Source organism: Cuculus canorus, chromosome 14 (assembly GCF_017976375.1).
Source record: "Cuculus canorus isolate bCucCan1 chromosome 14, bCucCan1.pri, whole genome shotgun sequence".
NCBI classification, from domain to species: Eukaryota; Metazoa; Chordata; class Aves; order Cuculiformes; family Cuculidae; genus Cuculus; species Cuculus canorus.
The window spans coordinates 16,807,719-16,824,360 of NC_071414.1; the positions used below are offsets into that span (position 1 = coordinate 16,807,719).

General features: G+C 41.4%; 1 protein-coding gene across 4 annotated transcripts in view; it reads left to right on the plus strand.

Moving 5' to 3' along the window:
* The window catches only part of TRPC7 (transient receptor potential cation channel subfamily C member 7), a 106,400-nt gene that overhangs the window by 24,469 nt on the left and 65,289 nt on the right, over positions 1 to 16,642 (plus strand). For 3 of the 4 annotated variants that reach the window (XM_054079645.1, XM_054079648.1, XM_054079649.1), the window contains exons 1-2: positions 6,123 to 6,478; positions 14,373 to 15,150. In XM_054079645.1, coding sequence (XP_053935620.1) covers positions 6,477 to 6,478; positions 14,373 to 15,150 — 780 coding nt within the window. In that variant the 5' untranslated portion in view covers positions 6,123 to 6,476. Of the gene's footprint in view, positions 1 to 6,122; positions 6,479 to 14,372; positions 15,151 to 16,642 lie in introns of those variants that run through there. The other variant, XM_054079646.1, reaches the window with a different exon arrangement.

Below are 16,642 nucleotides of genomic sequence, written 5' to 3' on the forward strand. Positions count from 1 at the left end.
GTTCTTGTCTACACAATTAGAATAAAATCTTTTTTCCTTGAAATTATGCCAAGTTATAATACTGTGAACAGAGGAACAAAAAATCAACAGAATACTATAAAGGTCTGAGAGGGAAATGAACAAATTAAACACGACTGTACCTGGACAGAAAATAATATTCATGTTTTATATTGAGACAGATATTATCCTATTGCACCTCAGTGTCTGTATCTTCCTTCCTCAGGAAAAACTTCACTTGACTAAATCCTCCTCTACTTCTGGAGGGAGTAATATTTAATTGAGATGTAAGTAATTCAGTATGCAGCAGTAGAAATGTTAAGAATGGATGTCATTGTGAGACATATGCTCCAACTTTTAAATGCAATTAGACTGGGATCCAGAAAGAGAAGGTATCATGGGAGAAAATGGCCATGGGGTTTGTAACCAAATCTTCTTGGGAAGCAGGAAATGTTGCATAAAATGTGATTAAAGAAAAAGACAGCAGAGGGAAAGGGCGCAGAAGGGAATGGGAAGTGTTCAAGGCTAAATTAGTATATGCCCAAGTGTAAGAGTAGCCATCTGGCAACCCATCTCTAACCTGTACCCTCAGGAGAAAGGAAGCAGTGGTTTAGATGCAGAGCAGAGAAAAGGTGAGCAAAAATAATCAAACACCTAAAAAAATAGCAACAGGATAAAGAAAACTAAAAAGGTTCTAGAGAGCATTGGTAAATTTTGGGAAGAAACAATGGAACTGGAGGAGAACAGAAAGGCTGTTGTACAGGGTAAGGGGTGATGAGGTGTTCGCAAGCACATAGCCTTTCACAGACTTCTGTTTAGGATCTTTATAAAAGCTGCACGGTCATCTCTCCACCTGCTGTTGTGCGAAAAGAAAATGAAGAGAAGGGTGTACAGTGTTTTTACCAGACCCCAATGTGATCCTGACCTGCAGAATCACCAGGAATTCAGAGGAAAAAAATGACGCCAGTACAGAGGAATGCTCGGTTCTTCGCATTTGTGGAACTCATTTGCGTGCGTTTGTGTGGCTTTGAACGCGAGCTCAAATTGCTATAGTGGGGGAGTATGGGTTTGAGTGAGCACACAAAGATGGACATCCATTCAGTTGTGGTGTTGAATAAGCCTAAGCAAACAAGGACAGACTGAAGCATTTTTTGGTAAAGGAATATCTGAGGTTTGCAGAGGCTCTGAGGTTTGCAGAGTACTCTTTGGTGGAAAACAGCAGCAACATGTATGTGCACATGTACTTCTATAAACTATGAAGGTTATATCGCAGGTAATGGCTCACAATGAGCATAAAGAAGAGCCACTGCTGTTAAAATGAGCATCAAGAAAATAAAGGTACAATGCTGCCTGCAGACATGTCTACCAAGATATATAGAAATCTCAGTGTCTATGACATGACCTTGACAAAACTTGTCCATAACGTTTAGAAGGAAATGAGTGGGTAGTACAAGGAAGGGCATAGGTTATGTTTATTGAAAGAAAGGAATAGAACGTCTGCCTTTCCAGCTTAAATATCTCTAGATTTGTATTTGTAAATAGATATCTTTTTCTTTATTTATAATTTCAATCCATAAAGGGAATGATGTTCCATAAGAAACTAAACACATATTTGTTTTCCAGAGTTTTTTCTGAAACAAATGCTAACTGTCCAATTTATTAACAGAAGACTTCTTTTTTGATATGTAAGGATCATTTACTCTTAATGGGAAAAGAAATTGCGCAAGATCTGATTATCATATAAATTGTTCTTGGAATAAAATGGTTTAAAAGAAATAGGAAGCTGTCAGACCAGTCCTATTGCTGGTAGTATCTGGAATCAACTCATCACTTTTGTTCCCTTGCTGCTCCTCTTATCTGAGGGATATCACTCATTTATGATGAAATGTACCTTTGTTAGGGGTAGATTGCTGCTAGTCTTAGTAAAGTTATTCTGAAGTACTTAGGTCAGTAAGAGAAGTAGTTAAAAGAGGAAAAAAATGTAACTGAAGTGAATAAAACCATCTGAAATACAGTGTTTCACAGCTAGACAGAAAGTAAGTAATCAAAATGGATTCCACTTAAAGTTTTCTAATATGAGGACATTCTGGCATTTATTTCACTTTTTTCATGTGGGGAGGATATTAGATGAGATTGTACAGCCAACAGGGTTACTATTCATAGATACCCTTGTAAGCTGCCAGTCATCACAACCAAGAGCTCTGGAGAATGGAAAATTCATGAGAAGGTAAAACTTATTTGAAGATATATAGCAATATTTTCCTTTTCATACCTGGGTCAATGCTTGTTCGGGTTAGTACCACTCCAGAAATAATTAGACATACAATTTGTACACGTTATAATTATCTTCTTGAATTTTTATGAAAGACAGGGCAATGTGCTAATATCTAGTTCTGAGTAGCAGGATGTTGGTAGAGCTAGTTCTGTGTGGGCTTGGTAGGACATGAGATAGTCTTTGGTTGCCCACATCTCTCACAAGTTATAACTGCTGGCTGGTTTCAGCCCTTCCTTCCCCATGCTTCTTGCATTGGCTTCTCCAAAATCACAGCAGAACTCTGCTTTTTTTTTTTTTTTCCAGATATTTCAAGTTTGGGGAACAGGAACAGGGAGCAGTTCAACAAGGGAAAAAAGACAGAACCCTACTAGGCTTGCTTGTATTGTTCTGCTTTTTCTTTGTTGTTTGTATTTTAGCTGAGAAGGTTAGTTTGACGAGTTGGTGCTTAACATGTAGATGCATTCAAAAGAAAGGTGAAGTCAAGGTTATCTGTAACTAAATGAAACGGTAGTCTCTGGACAAGAAGTTTTTGAAATGAAAAAATATTTACCAAAAATTCTTCTGACAAATCATTGTTGAACACCCACTCGTGTTCTGGTTTGTTCTGGTTGTGACAGCAGCAAAGGGGCTGAACAGTGGAAGTTGTTAAGAGAGAGCAGAGACGAATCTGCTGAATAACTGAAGAATTTACTTTGAAAATGAATCATAAGTTTAATACTGTGATTTCTGAGTTGTCTTGTTCTTTTTCATTTAAATTTCTTCCCCAAAAATCCTCAGTCATTTTTGGTGGCATATGGATAACTGTCTGAAGCATCAGAACTGAGCAAACAAGAGTAGAACTTTACATTCAATTTAAGGCTCTCTCATGCAATTCTCTTTCTGCAACATGTCTGGGAATAAAATAATATTTGGGAATAAGGAATCCTGAGCTCAATGAGAACTCAGAAGCTTTCAAAACTATAAACCTTGAGAGGAATTTGGAGTCTCTATATTTCATTCATTCCGTGGCACGAAATATCGATACAATTCCATGCCTTCTAAAATTGCCTGTTTCCATATGTTTGTTCCTGCAGAGAAATGTGTGCTTGCTTGGCTTTGGCACAATGCAACATTTACTATGTGTTTTGTTTAGTTTTAAAGATATAGGTGAGATGAAGCAAATAACAACTAAACTCTTTCATACAAGTCTTGTTCTCGCTCGCACTGAGGCAAGGACGTTTTTGGTACAGTGTGCAAAAACGCAAATTGTTGATGATGTGCAGGGAAAAAATACAAGTTTTCTGTACTTCTTTAGTCAGAAGGGCTTTGTATAATATTAGAAATAGATTTCTCAGCACACTTTTCACATGAAACCGTTGCGATAGCAAATGCAAAGCTAATCAAGATGAAAGGCAGCTTGCAGAAATACAGAACCCTGTGTTAAATGCCTTTTAAGACAGCCAGATGTGAGATTTCTTGGGTCTGTAACTGTGGGTTTACAGTAATTCCAAGATGTGCCTTACCAGAAACCTAACACAGTACCTTGAATATTTTAACGTGCATTGATATTAACAGATTATAGATTTCCTGAGTCCCCTTTTTTCCCCTCCCACTTTTTCACTTCACATGTGGTGATTTACCATAATTAATTGCAATTGGGAGTACTGTCAGTATTTTATCAGTTGCAGACTTATGGAGTGGGTAAGTTGTTGATTATTAAGATTATTAAGAAGGTCCTTCTGATACCTCTGAGTGCTAGATAGTCCTGGGGCTTGAGTATCTTTTTTTCAGAAAAAAAAATAACGTGCATGAAAATACTAGTGGTGAATATTTTCCAGTGGAGTTAGAACTAAGGACAAACAGGAAACATAATTGCAGCTATACAGGCACATGAGCAGTAACTCAGTATATTAATTACATACTTGATATCTTTTCAAGATCTATATGGGAGAAAGATTACCTATTTTTAGTCAAAACAGTCACATATTCAACCCTAAAATGACTATTTTTCAGATAATCTGGCAATACCACGTATGAATAAAATAAATTTAAAAATATTGGTTTTGCCTAATCTTCACTTCCAATTTATCTAATTAAAAATAAAAAAGTGAATATATTGACCTTTTGCAAGTATTCCCAAGCCTTTGAAAGTAAATGTAAATAAATACTTTAAATGCAAGAGCCTGCATTTGATTCTTAATCCGTTTGTTACGGTGACAAACAAGTACTGAATGGCAGAAAATAAAACCCTTAAGGGGGAAGGCACAGACAAATATCAAGGTACTTAGAGAGCTATTGGTTTTGCTTAGGGAAGTAGTTGTTCATAAGTGAAATAGAGGGGTTGCTCTTACCCTCAAGCTATGTTAGCAAGAGATTTTTGTGCAAAAATATATAATTTCAAAATTATTTCAACAGCATAAGTGAGTATACGACTACAGAGGTGTTCTTTTTTTTTTTTGGGGGGGGGGTGTTTATTGGTTGGTTTTGGTTTTGTTTCGTTCTCTTTTCATAGGATGTCTTTTCCCACAGAATACTATTTACCCCAGAGCCTAGGAACATCCATACCCTTCTAATATGTTTAGCCATCAGGGCCCTCCTGACTTTCTCATGGAAATAAAAAGCGATAAACAAGGGCAAGAACAAAGCAATTAATGCATTTTAGAGGGCAGGATGGATCAGCGCAAGAAGATAGTGTCAAAACAGAGTGCAGTGAATCCCACAGGTACAGGTGCCTCCCTCAAGCGTTAGAGGTTAATACACTCCCACCCCTTTATTTCAAGCCATAAAACCTCTTGGCTCGCCCTCCTCACAATTATGAGTACAGCTTAGGCTGGTGAAGGTAATTTAGCTACCTGGTGATATGGGATGAAAGCCCTGCACCAGCTGTCTTTAAGGATTTCTCAAAGGCATGGTCTGGGATGTTCGTATAGTACTGCTACAGAAGAAATGTCAAGTTCTCAGTGGTCCATGCTAAAACGGTCAGTACCTATGCCCATCAGTTCTCTTGGGTGTTTCCATCAAATAACATGTCAGACTATTTGATTATACAAATTTGAACCTGAAAGCTGGTGAAAAAAAATCTCTTAATGCCTTTCCTTCACTCTATACTATGAGGAAGTGGGAGAGGAAGAACTTGGGGGCCAATCTACATCCTGTCATTCTCTCGCAGGGGCTGCTCGGAGAGCCCTGCGCTGCTCCCCACGGTTGACTTTCCAAACACAGGGTTTCCTTTAGGTTTAAACTCCTGGGGACGCACCAGCTGGTGTTATTTAGTAATTGCACTGGGGTGCATCGTGTAGGGGGATCCCCATGTGCAGGTGAGGAGGAACAGATGGGTAGAGGAGCTGCGAGGAAGGACAGGGAAGGTCGTGGGCTTGGAGAGCCCTGTGTGTCTGGACCTGCAGGGGAGACGGTGTGAGGGAAGAGCCTCAGGACGAACAGTCTGCTTTTACTCCTCGGGATAGAGTGCAGAAGGGTGTAGTTTGAAGTTGGTATTCTGGTGGGTCTCCTGTGCCAAGCAAGAGAGGGGATTGCTGCTTCTGACTGATGAGTTTACGTGTTGGTTTCACTCCCCGGCTCCACTCCGGCCACAGGCCCCCACCAACCCCTCCTCGGCCTCCTCCCAAGAGCGAAGGGGTCTTTGGGAAGGCAGCAAACTCTCCCACCCTGCGCAGGGCAGACGGGGAGCAGCGGCACTAACTCCTCCCAGCGGAGGGGCGGCACAGCCAGAGGGGCGGGGAGAGACCCCGACGGAGCGCCCCGGGGCTGGGCAGCCTGCAGGCAGCCCGGGCCTCTCCGGGGAGGCTCTCCCGCCACACCTGCTGTGGGGCAGCCTTTGGGGAGGCGCAAGGGCACTCGCTCAGCTCCGGCCGGGAAGGGGACGCGCTGAATAATAATTAAAAAAACCCCTTCAAATCCACGCCTACAGGAGGACAACGGCGTGGGAAGACGGGCAGGACAGCGTAACTCACATGCCAACCTCTCAGCAGGCTCTTTCTCCAGGAAGCGAAGCCCCGGCCGCAGCGAGGGGCTAAGGATGAGGCGCCGCCTCGACCGCGCTGGCGGCGGCTGCAGCGCCGCGAACCGCGCCCGCCCCGTCCGGCCGCGCTGAGCGGCGGTTCGGCAGCAGCGAGAGGAGAGCCGCTTCAGCACCACGGACAGCGCCAGCGCCGGGGGGGTCCGCGCCGCGCCGCTAGGGTGAAGCGGAGCCGGTCCCGACGCGCGCATGTAAGCTGCTGCCCCTTGGGGGGCTCTGCCCCTTCCGGGGCCGGGGGGCTGTGCCCCTTGGGGAGTTCTGCCCCTTTGGGGGGCTCTGCCCCTTGTGGGGGTTCTCCACCTTCCAGTTCCGGGGGGCTCTGTCCCTTGGGGGGCTCTCCCCGTTCCTGGGCGGGGGGGCTCTGCCCCTTGGGGGGTTCTGCCCTTTGGGGGGGCTCTGCCCCTTTGAGGGCCGGGGGGGGCTCTGCCCCTTGGGGGGTCCTGCCCCTTCCAGGGTCGGGGGGCTCTGCCCTTTGGGGGAGCTCTGCCCCTTCCAGGGCTGGGGCTCTGCCCCTTTGGGGGGCTCTGCCCCTTTGGGGGTCTCTCTCTGCCCCTTCCAGGGTCGGAGGGCTCTGCCCCTCTGGGGGGCTCTGCCCCTTCCAGGGCTGGGGGACTCTGCCCCTTTGGGGGGCTCTGCCCCTTCCAGGGCTGGGGGACTCTGCCCCTTGGGGGGCTCTCTCTGCCCCTTCCAGGGCCGGGTCTCCTTGCTGCTCCTCTGAGAAGCGCCCTGACGCTAGTGCGGGTCCCCAGTGATGCGCTGAGAAGTTTAGTTGGGGTTCGAGGTGTGTTTCAGCCGCTCGGTCTCCTACCAGCGTGGGGATGGGCTGGTGTGAATGAGGTGGGTGGCTGCTTGTGGAAGCGGTTTGGCTTTCTACCCTTTGGGTTTGTGTGAACACACTCGGTTTCAGCGTACCTCAAAGCCTTGTTGTACGTTGCTGTCGCCGTGGTTCGAAGCCACGCTGTTCTCTTCTGTTGTAGATGGGCACATTTTTTAAGGGTTTGTTTTTCCTGAGAATAGTGTGGCCAAGGTGGAATGAGGAAAATTGAGAGGTGTAAGTACGGGAAACTATTATGCCTGTTGCAGGTTGTTTGGTCTAACGGTTGTAAGGAGTCCTTCTCTTCAGATTTTTTTCCTTTTGTCTAGAAATAACTGTGAAGCGAGCAATGAAAAGTGTGCGGTAATAGGGAAAAATGAAATACAGCCGGATCCAAGATTATGAGTTCTTTTCAGATCTTTATGTTTCTCTTTTTAATAGAACTGTTTGTTGAAAATCAGCGCTACACTGCCCTCTGCTTGCACAATTAGAAATATTTTTTGTTGCTCTTACCAGTAGTAAAAATTTATGAATGAACAGGTATTCCTGTGTTGTGTCCTCAGTATGATTTGAGCCTGAGTTTTGAAGTGCTTCAACAGTAAGGGGGAATTATTCCCAGCTCCCAAAGCCGTATTAAAGAAGTAGGACTCATTCTTGTCGTGGCAGTTTGTTTGGTGGCCGAATGTGTTAATGAATAGACAATGGGAGAGAATGTAAAAGTAGTCTTGATTTTGATATGTCTATATCACACGTTCTCTATGAGACCATTATAATAATCAGACATCTTCACAACCGTATATTAAGGGGAAGCAAGGAAGGGATGAATAAAACCAAACCCGTATCTTCTAAAACAAGAAGAAATCGAATACAAGCATTAGGGTGATTGTTTTACAATCTCTCCTGCTGTAAAAGTCTTATATCGGTGCATGGCATTGCTTTGGAATGGGAAAGAAAATGTCAATGCTTCGTTTATAAGGGGAAGGAGGAGACAACTGAGAAGCAGTGGATGGGTTTTGGGCAAAGATAGCTGGCAGAAAGCCAAATTCCATTTCCTTTTCTCAAACCACAGGGGAGAGCTGCCTCATTTCTAACAGGGATCAGGGAAGACGTGAAAATGTAGATGCTGGTAAAGATTCAGTGATCTGTCCTCAGTGTTTCAAGGTTATTGGCCTCAGACCTTATGCTTTTTGACAAGAAGAGGATGGGATGTTAGTGTGCATCATTCATCAGCATCTTTTAGTGAAATGAGAGGCCTTGTTTGTCTTCCTGAATGTATGTCTCACTGCTGTTTCTTACAGGGGTTTGAGAAGGTGTGGTCTAGCTGACTGCACCTGTACTTTACACAAGGAGAGGCGTTCTTCCAAACTTTGACCTTGAAATATCATTTTCTTTTGTCTAGATGAATAATAGGAATTGTGGGGAGGGGAAATTATTTCCTGCAACTGCTTTGTAGAGCTACTTTGCAAGTGGATGAATATCTGCCTGAATATAGGTAAAAAAATTGTGTTAGTTGTCTAGACATCTATGCAACTTTCTATATAGAAGGACCGCTCTGCTAACAGTACTTAATTAGTGTTTTGGCCATCCTAAGATTGAATAAAATGTTACTTCACCATTTCAAAGCATAGAAATCTTTGGAATAAGCTGCTATTAATCAAAAATAACCACCCCAGATGAAGTGAGACTATATATGTATGTGAAAATGGATATTCAATAATATGTGAAAAAGGATGCTTAAAAGTTTTGCCTTAAAAGATGACACTGTGACTTAGGGTAAGATTTAGAAGGCCATTTAAGGTATTGGAGAAAAAGAGGGTGTTGGAGAGCTCTAATATATGCCCACAGATCGTTTGGAACACCAGAGTAGACTATTGCATCTAAAACGCGTGCAGTTTGTGTTCAGTCTGTTTTCCTGATCTGAAGTCCGGACTCTGCTGCAAAACGTGTTGCAATTTTTTAACTAGAAGATGCAACATCCTACTTGGTTTTGCTCTGAACATCTTGAACACGCTTTTAAAAGACTTTATTTCTATATAAATGCCTGTCTGCTTGTAGAACTTAATTTCCTTAATTTTTATAATGCAAAAATTTTTTTTTCATGTTTATAGCATGCCTTGGATCAGGTTTTCTGTGCAGAAGCAAGGGTCAATAGAGAAAAATGGTCTATTTTATGTATAAGAACTGTGGCAATTCCAAAGAGGCCTCAGGGAGTCTGCAGCCTTTGTGTCCCCTGATTCTTTTTAGAAATATCGGTGTTAGTAGCAGGAAAAATAATAAGCAGAGTGTCAATCTGGCAGCTTCTGAGGCTCTGTGGGAACCAAGGGCAATGCTTTCAAAACAGCTTTCAGAAAGCAGAATTTCTTTTTCAATAAGAAAGAATCAATGTCTCATCAAAGCCTACTCTCATGATGGCTTTACCCAATGTGGGGCATAGTAACCGTTACTTATCCTAAGTTTCTTCTGTAGTTTCTTGACAAAAGGGGCCATTCAAAGGGCAGTGGAAGGCTTCTGCCAACCTCTCTCCACTGACTGAAAGCAAATCCAAACCATAGACGTTAAGTTCCTAAAGCTGCCTTTGTAAATGCCCTACTCAGTTTTTAGGCTTTAACACACGTGGAAGTTGACATCACCTGAGAATTCTAGAATTGCAGCAGCACCGAATACCCATTGATTTCAGTACCTATTCAGGCTTCAGATGTTTTAAAACCTCAAGCAAGTACTATTCAGCCTGTCTTATGGGCTTTTAAAGTTCTGGTTCAAAGCCATGTGTAAAATCCCCAGTTTAGTCTCTTAAGGTATTTAGGCCTTTGATTTTCTCCAAGCCTTAGCTGTAGGTGGAAGCCCTGCCCCACCGTAAGTCCTCATGTGGGACTAGAGAGGCAGCAGATGGTCCTGCATGGCATATTATGGAGCACTGCGGAAAGGAGGATCAAGAAAAAAGGGCATTTGCTGGGGCAGGCTCCATAGGAAGCAGCTCAGTTTCCTTCCTATGTCTCCCTCACCCTATATGTCTGACAGTCAGACTGGTTAAGAGAGTGTGGCTGCTAAAAAGGAGAGAGTTTCAGCTTCAATAGTGTTTTCAGTGACACCACATTAAGAACAAATCTCATGTTATGCCATGTTCCCTTTTCAGATGTTGAGTGTCTCGGCGCCTAGTATCATCAGTGCAAGCTGCAAGGATCTACTCTAAGCCACTTTAATTAGAAGCCAAGGTGCTCCCAGAGGATAATTTGTTAAGAGCTAAGTCACATTTCAGAAATTGCTGTTCTTCTCCACTTGCCACAGGAGCCCAGACATTTTGTGGCTCCCTAAGCTGTGTAAAGCTGAGTGTGCTTTGCTCCAAGCAGCACTTGTGCCCTGAAATTTTCAGTTTCCTTTTCCTGGAACATTTTCTCTCCAATAACACTGCATAAATTGGCGTTCTTTCCTAGAAAAACACAATATTTAATTGCAGTGCCTGATAAGTTTGATCACTAGCTGTCTCAATAAAATATGCAAATACAGAGTCATTTCAATGCAAATCACCTTTAAACAAAAATGGTGAGATAAATGCAATCAAGTTACAATTACTTTTTTTTAATAGGGCACGTTGCACACACTCAGTAAATATGATTAGTTCTAGAACTGCCTGCACGTAACAGAAAAGCAGAATAGAAAAAGGCTGCCGAGTACAGTCATGGCATCGTGGTAGGGTTCAGTCTCCAAGATCTTCAGCTATTGCATACATTACTCTTTGCACTACTGCTTCTCTATCACGATTCAGTGCTCAGGTCAAACATAATTATAACTTTCTTTTCAGAATAGGAGTTCATAGCTGAGCATTTCTCATGAAATTATTCAAAGTTAAAAGTATAATTTTTTATTCATCTCCTGTTCTCTATAAAGATGATAAAGTGCAACAGCTGAGATATTGATATTCTCTGTCATGAGCAAGACTGGGAGTCATAATTCATCTGAGATGAAGCTCTCTGAATTATGTTACTCTTGCCCTTACCCGCAGGCAGTGGAGTTCAACTCTGTGCTGTAGGGACATCCCCGCAGAACATTTATAATAATTCTCTTTTCAGAGGGCAGATTTGCTTTCCTGTTTCCTCTTTTTCTGATGCAATTTCTGTTGCTAGAAACAGTGCATGAAACCAGCACTCTCTCTGAACTGAAGAAAGTGAAGTGAATGTTCTTTTTTGGCATGTTATAACACATACAGCAAACTGGAGTGAAGAAGCTGTAGGCCAAACTCCAGCCTCCTTCCTTGGGGAAAAAAAAAATCTTAAAACTGGGCCAACAGTGTTATTTTATGTAGTTTTATGTTTATTTTGGATATAATCGTAAGGTTATCAGTCCCACCTACCTAGGCCCTCATTTAGAGGTAATAATGTATCAGGAGAGAAAAGCTAAGGAAAAAAAAGCAGATTATCAAGAATTGTACTCAAAAATCAGATATTCAGTAGAATCCTCACTGCTGGAAATGTTCCATGTTTCTAAGCTACTTCCAGCACTGGCCATTAAATATAACAAGTATAAGGTTGCCAAATATCTTACCAGAAAATATTTCTACAACTTAAAAACGCATGGGTTTTGAACATCGGAAAAGCCTAGTGGAATTCCTCCAGCTTGAACCATCTATTGCAATTACCCATCCTAAAATATTTAGGCATGAGCAATTCTGCCACTCTCATGGGTCATCACTGAGCAGCTACTGGAGATGGATCGGGTTCTACTTGATCCCAGCAACGATTGCTTAAGCTTGAGCTCATCCTTACGGCTTGCTTAACATTTTAAGAGGTTTAAATTAACATCCAGGAAATCCCCAAACTGCAAATGTATAAAGTGCTTTCTGATAATGTAATTCCCCATATAACAAAGTCACAGTTCAGAAGTGTTTATTTGTATGTGTAGTCTTTACTTGAGCTCAGTAACACTTCAGTGCAGATTTAAAACTTAAATGTTGTTCCGAAGAGCGAAGGGCATGAGCTCCAGTTTAGCCGAACACTTGTGCATATGGTTAAATACTGCACGTTAAGCGCATATTAGTCCTCTTGACCTTACTGGGTAATCTTTTGAGATAAAAAATAATTCCTGGGGACACTGTGTATGTATATGTGCATGCATTGCAAAATTTAGACTTACTGAAATCAGTGTACTGTTGACTTCAAAGTGACCCTAATTTATCCCAAGCATTTTGGTGCTTTGGAGTCTTCTATCACCCCATCGGTGTTAGATATGTCAATGCTGTTGTTTTAGCTGTTATTGTTTTCTCTTACAGCAAAAAATCGTGCAGTTTTTTTGAATGAATTTACTTAATCATACCTCCTTCATTATTCTTATGTCCCCCATCTCTGTTCTTCAGCTTTCAACCACACTGGAAGAGATTAGTTTTAAGGTTCATACAGCGCTTTATCTCTCAGCGGAGCATGTGATGATATGTTCAGTTTCTTCCAGTTTTTTTTTAAGTTGTTATACTAATGCATTAAAACTGAGGGGGACAGATTCTTAATTATGAACCTCGCTTTAAGCTTTGTATGGTCACAAAATTGCTTCCTTAGGATTTGTTTAAAATTTAATATGGCTGCTGCAAATTTGCTATAAAACTTGCTTTAAACTCTTCAGTACTAACTTTCTGGTCTAGATCAGCAAAAAAGTGCTGAATTAAAATGACAGATGAATATAGATGTGTGTGCTATATAAGAACAACTGCTTTGAGAATTTCTGTGTCCTGGCACTTTAGGTATTCTGGCTATTTCTCTTACCAGGTTTTTGCTTTACTCTTCTCACAAAGAACATCTTATTGAAGGCAATGTATCTTCTCCACTTTGTCTCTTGGTATCTTTTCCTCTCATCAGTCAGGAGAGCACTTGCAAACTCCAGTAGTGTTTTTTTTCAGAGCAACACATGAACTTTTCATTGACTGAAGGTCAAAGCTGACTTGGAGAACAGATGGAGTGTGGAAAGATGAACCTTTGCCACCCACTGAGCATTAACACCTGCTTAGTTGTTACATCTGCCCACTGCAGCTTAAAAGCTCCTGAAAATTTTACCCAAGTGATTTAGGATTTGCTGTTGGACTGAGTGCAAATGCTTTTTGTGAAAGAGGTGTTTTTACCTTTTTAGTGATGCTGCACATTCTGTGGGCTTGGCACGGCAATTAGCTCCGTGTGCTTAGACTCTAAAAGAGGGACTATGATTTTACTGAGATGCTGTTGCAATAAAATTTGAAAAGAAGTGCAACTTTGAAATGGCACTGAATGCAGTGTGTGAATGTTTTAAAAACGAAGATAGATCTAGGATTTCAGTTAATTTCAGTTAATTCCATACAATGTGATGTTTACTTCCCCTTCAGCCCAGTTGCAAACAGCATAGTTTTATCTGGGTGGTCCAGAAAGATAGAATAAGGATAGTTTGTCTCCATCCCACCAGCATCAAATGAAGACATTTTAGCCACATAATCAGTGGGGAAGCTGATGCCCATTTCTGATCTGCCCTTTGTTTGTGGTCAGATACCTGTGCTCTTGTCCTTCTGCAATAGCTCAGATGCTCGCTGCGAAGTGGTGTGGGACTAAATGAGGGGTTATCCGTGTTTTTCAAGCCTGGCCCCTGGATCTGAGTACTTGAATTTAGAAAGGCTGCCAACTGTGTTTCAGTGAAAAAATCAGATATTCATTGAATTGCTCTAGATCAGGAAACAGAAAAATGGTATTACAAAGCATAAAAAAAGCAATGAATGAATAGGTGGTTTGCTTATACCAGCTGAACCTCAGCAGAATATGAAATATATTTGTCCTTGTTACTGTGTTTAAAATTAGAAGCATGCTTTTTAATGTTATGGAACATAGTTTACTGGCCTAATCCAAGGCATGTTGATATCGGAAGTCCTGCTAAATTTCTCCAAGGCTTATGTCCTCAAAGATAAAACTGAAGAAGGGTAATTCAGAGAAATATTATGTCATGGATATCATTCCTAAATACTGAGTAATGAAGTCCTAAACAGTAAAAATGGAAAACTGTGTTCATAATTTTTTTTTTATTTCTCAAGTTAAGAACGTGCTGTGTGTACTTGTTGAAATCCAGAAGGGTGTAGAAGTCAGAAGGGAACTTGCCTGTTGTTCAGAAAACTAATCTTCTTTCTTCCACTCATATCCTAAATGATTTTAAACAACAAACATGAAAAGCTAGCAAGATCTGATCATAAAAACACATTTCTAACCATATTTGAGGTTATGTGCGATTATGGATCACTGAGAATTTAACCAAGCTTCCTTTCTGGTTTTCTGCAGGTTGAAAAACAACAATTATAAAAACATGCATCGAAGGCACACAACCCTTCGGGAGAAGGGCCGGAGGCAGGCCATCCGAGGCCCAGCCTACATGTTCAACGAGAAAGGCACCAGCCTGACTGCAGAAGAAGAACGCTTTCTCGACTCTGCAGAATATGGCAACATTCCTGTTGTGCGAAAAATGCTGGAGGAATCCAAAACTTTGAACTTTAATTGCGTCGATTATATGGGACAAAATGCCCTTCAGTTAGCTGTAGGAAATGAACATCTGGAAGTGACGGAGCTCCTCCTCAAAAAGGAGAACCTCGCTCGAGTTGGAGATGCACTTCTGTTAGCCATCAGCAAAGGATATGTGCGCATTGTAGAAGCAATATTGAACCATCCAGCTTTTGCACAAGGACAGCGTCTCACACTCAGTCCCCTTGAGCAGGAACTGAGAGATGATGATTTTTATGCTTACGATGAAGATGGAACTCGGTTCTCCCATGACATTACCCCTATCATACTTGCTGCTCACTGCCAGGAATATGAAATTGTTCACATCTTACTTCTGAAAGGCGCACGGATTGAAAGGCCACATGACTATTTTTGCAAGTGCAATGAATGTATCGAGAAGCAGAGGAAAGATTCCTTTAGTCACTCTCGATCCAGAATGAACGCCTACAAAGGATTAGCCAGTGCTGCTTATTTGTCTCTTTCCAGTGAAGACCCTGTCCTTACTGCTTTAGAGCTAAGCAATGAATTGGCCAGACTAGCCAACATTGAAACTGAATTTAAGGTAATTTACCCTGGTGCCTTTTCCCTTGGGCTGAATGTGTTTAGGGTACTGTATGTTTTACGTGTCTGATCAAGTCTTGGTTGCCAATTGAAGGGGTGAGGGAGGAAAAAGAAGTTTCAGAAACTGCCAGATGTATTAATGCATCGATTCAGATCACTGTGCATTCTCCAGTTAATAAATATTTGGAACTGAATATTGCATATTATAACAGAGCCATCCTTTATGTTGCACACTGTGATTGCTTAGAATCTCTAGTCTGCAACAGGAATAAAAATTAGATTATTACAGAAATGGAGACTCATTTTTTCTAAGAAAGGTAAGTCTCTTTAATTAAGCAATCTATTTTAGAAACAGAGCTCTAGAGGCTCCGTAATGGCTTAAGAATCCAGTACATCTAGTTCTGTTACAAACTTAAAAGGTATAAATTAATCAATTCTGGTTCTCTGCAAAATGACTGAAATTGCATTGCGTCTTAATGGTTTGGTGCTGTGTCTGTATATCGTGAATTTCATGAAAAAAGAAGAGAGAAATGATAAAGAGATTGTTTTGAAATTTATCATCACATCAAACATAAAAGTGGAACTTGCAGACAAGTTATTCAAGATTTCAGTTACCATAATGAGTTTGTAAGTGTCCAGTGTCATTCGCATTATTTCTCTAAGTCATTTACATGGCATAAGTAGCATTTCTTCCCTTTCTAAAATAAAGTAGTCACGAAAAACTCATTTTCAGTGGCTCAGTCATCAACATAAGTTTTTCTGACTTATGACTGTTGTGCAGCTACAACCATGATCAGTGATTCTAGAATAATAAAATCCATGCTGTGCATAAACTGGGATAGGATGCCTGCTAGGAAAGCATTATTTGTAATTTAGAAAACTATCCAAGTGTTAAAGCATCCATTTCAGCATTTGTAGCTATACTCTCTTCAGTTTAACAGTGGCCAAAAAGAAAAGCACATTGTCACGCTGTTCCCTTTGAAACTCCGTAGTAAGTCTCTAATGGGGAAAAAAAATACACAAACCATCGAGCACTTCTGGCACTACAATTAAGGCTAAATCTTGCAAGTTCTTTTTACTTTACTGTGAATCAAAATTGGAAGGACACAATAATTTAAAAGGGAGTTTTTACTTGCATGGGATTCAGTTCTAGTAAGGACGCCTCGTTGGTTTCAATGAGTCTGGCTGCTTGAGTGAGAGTTACTCCAGTGTACGTACCCACAGTTAACAACATTAACACTTCATTAATATTCCAGCTTCTTTTCAGTAGAAAAAGAGCTGCTAGCGTGGTCTAGACTGGCACGAGCAGGTATGCGAATCCTTCAGGAGCAAACAAGCAATCAAATGTTAAATAGTCTCATGGTGGTTGTATCTCCCCAACATTGGCAAATGGAGGCAAGTAAATAAATACCAGAAAAATCATTGGACACTCTTTGCCAAATTCCTGTATTTCCAGAAATGCTTTCCAATTTCATTACCTTATTGAAAGGTTC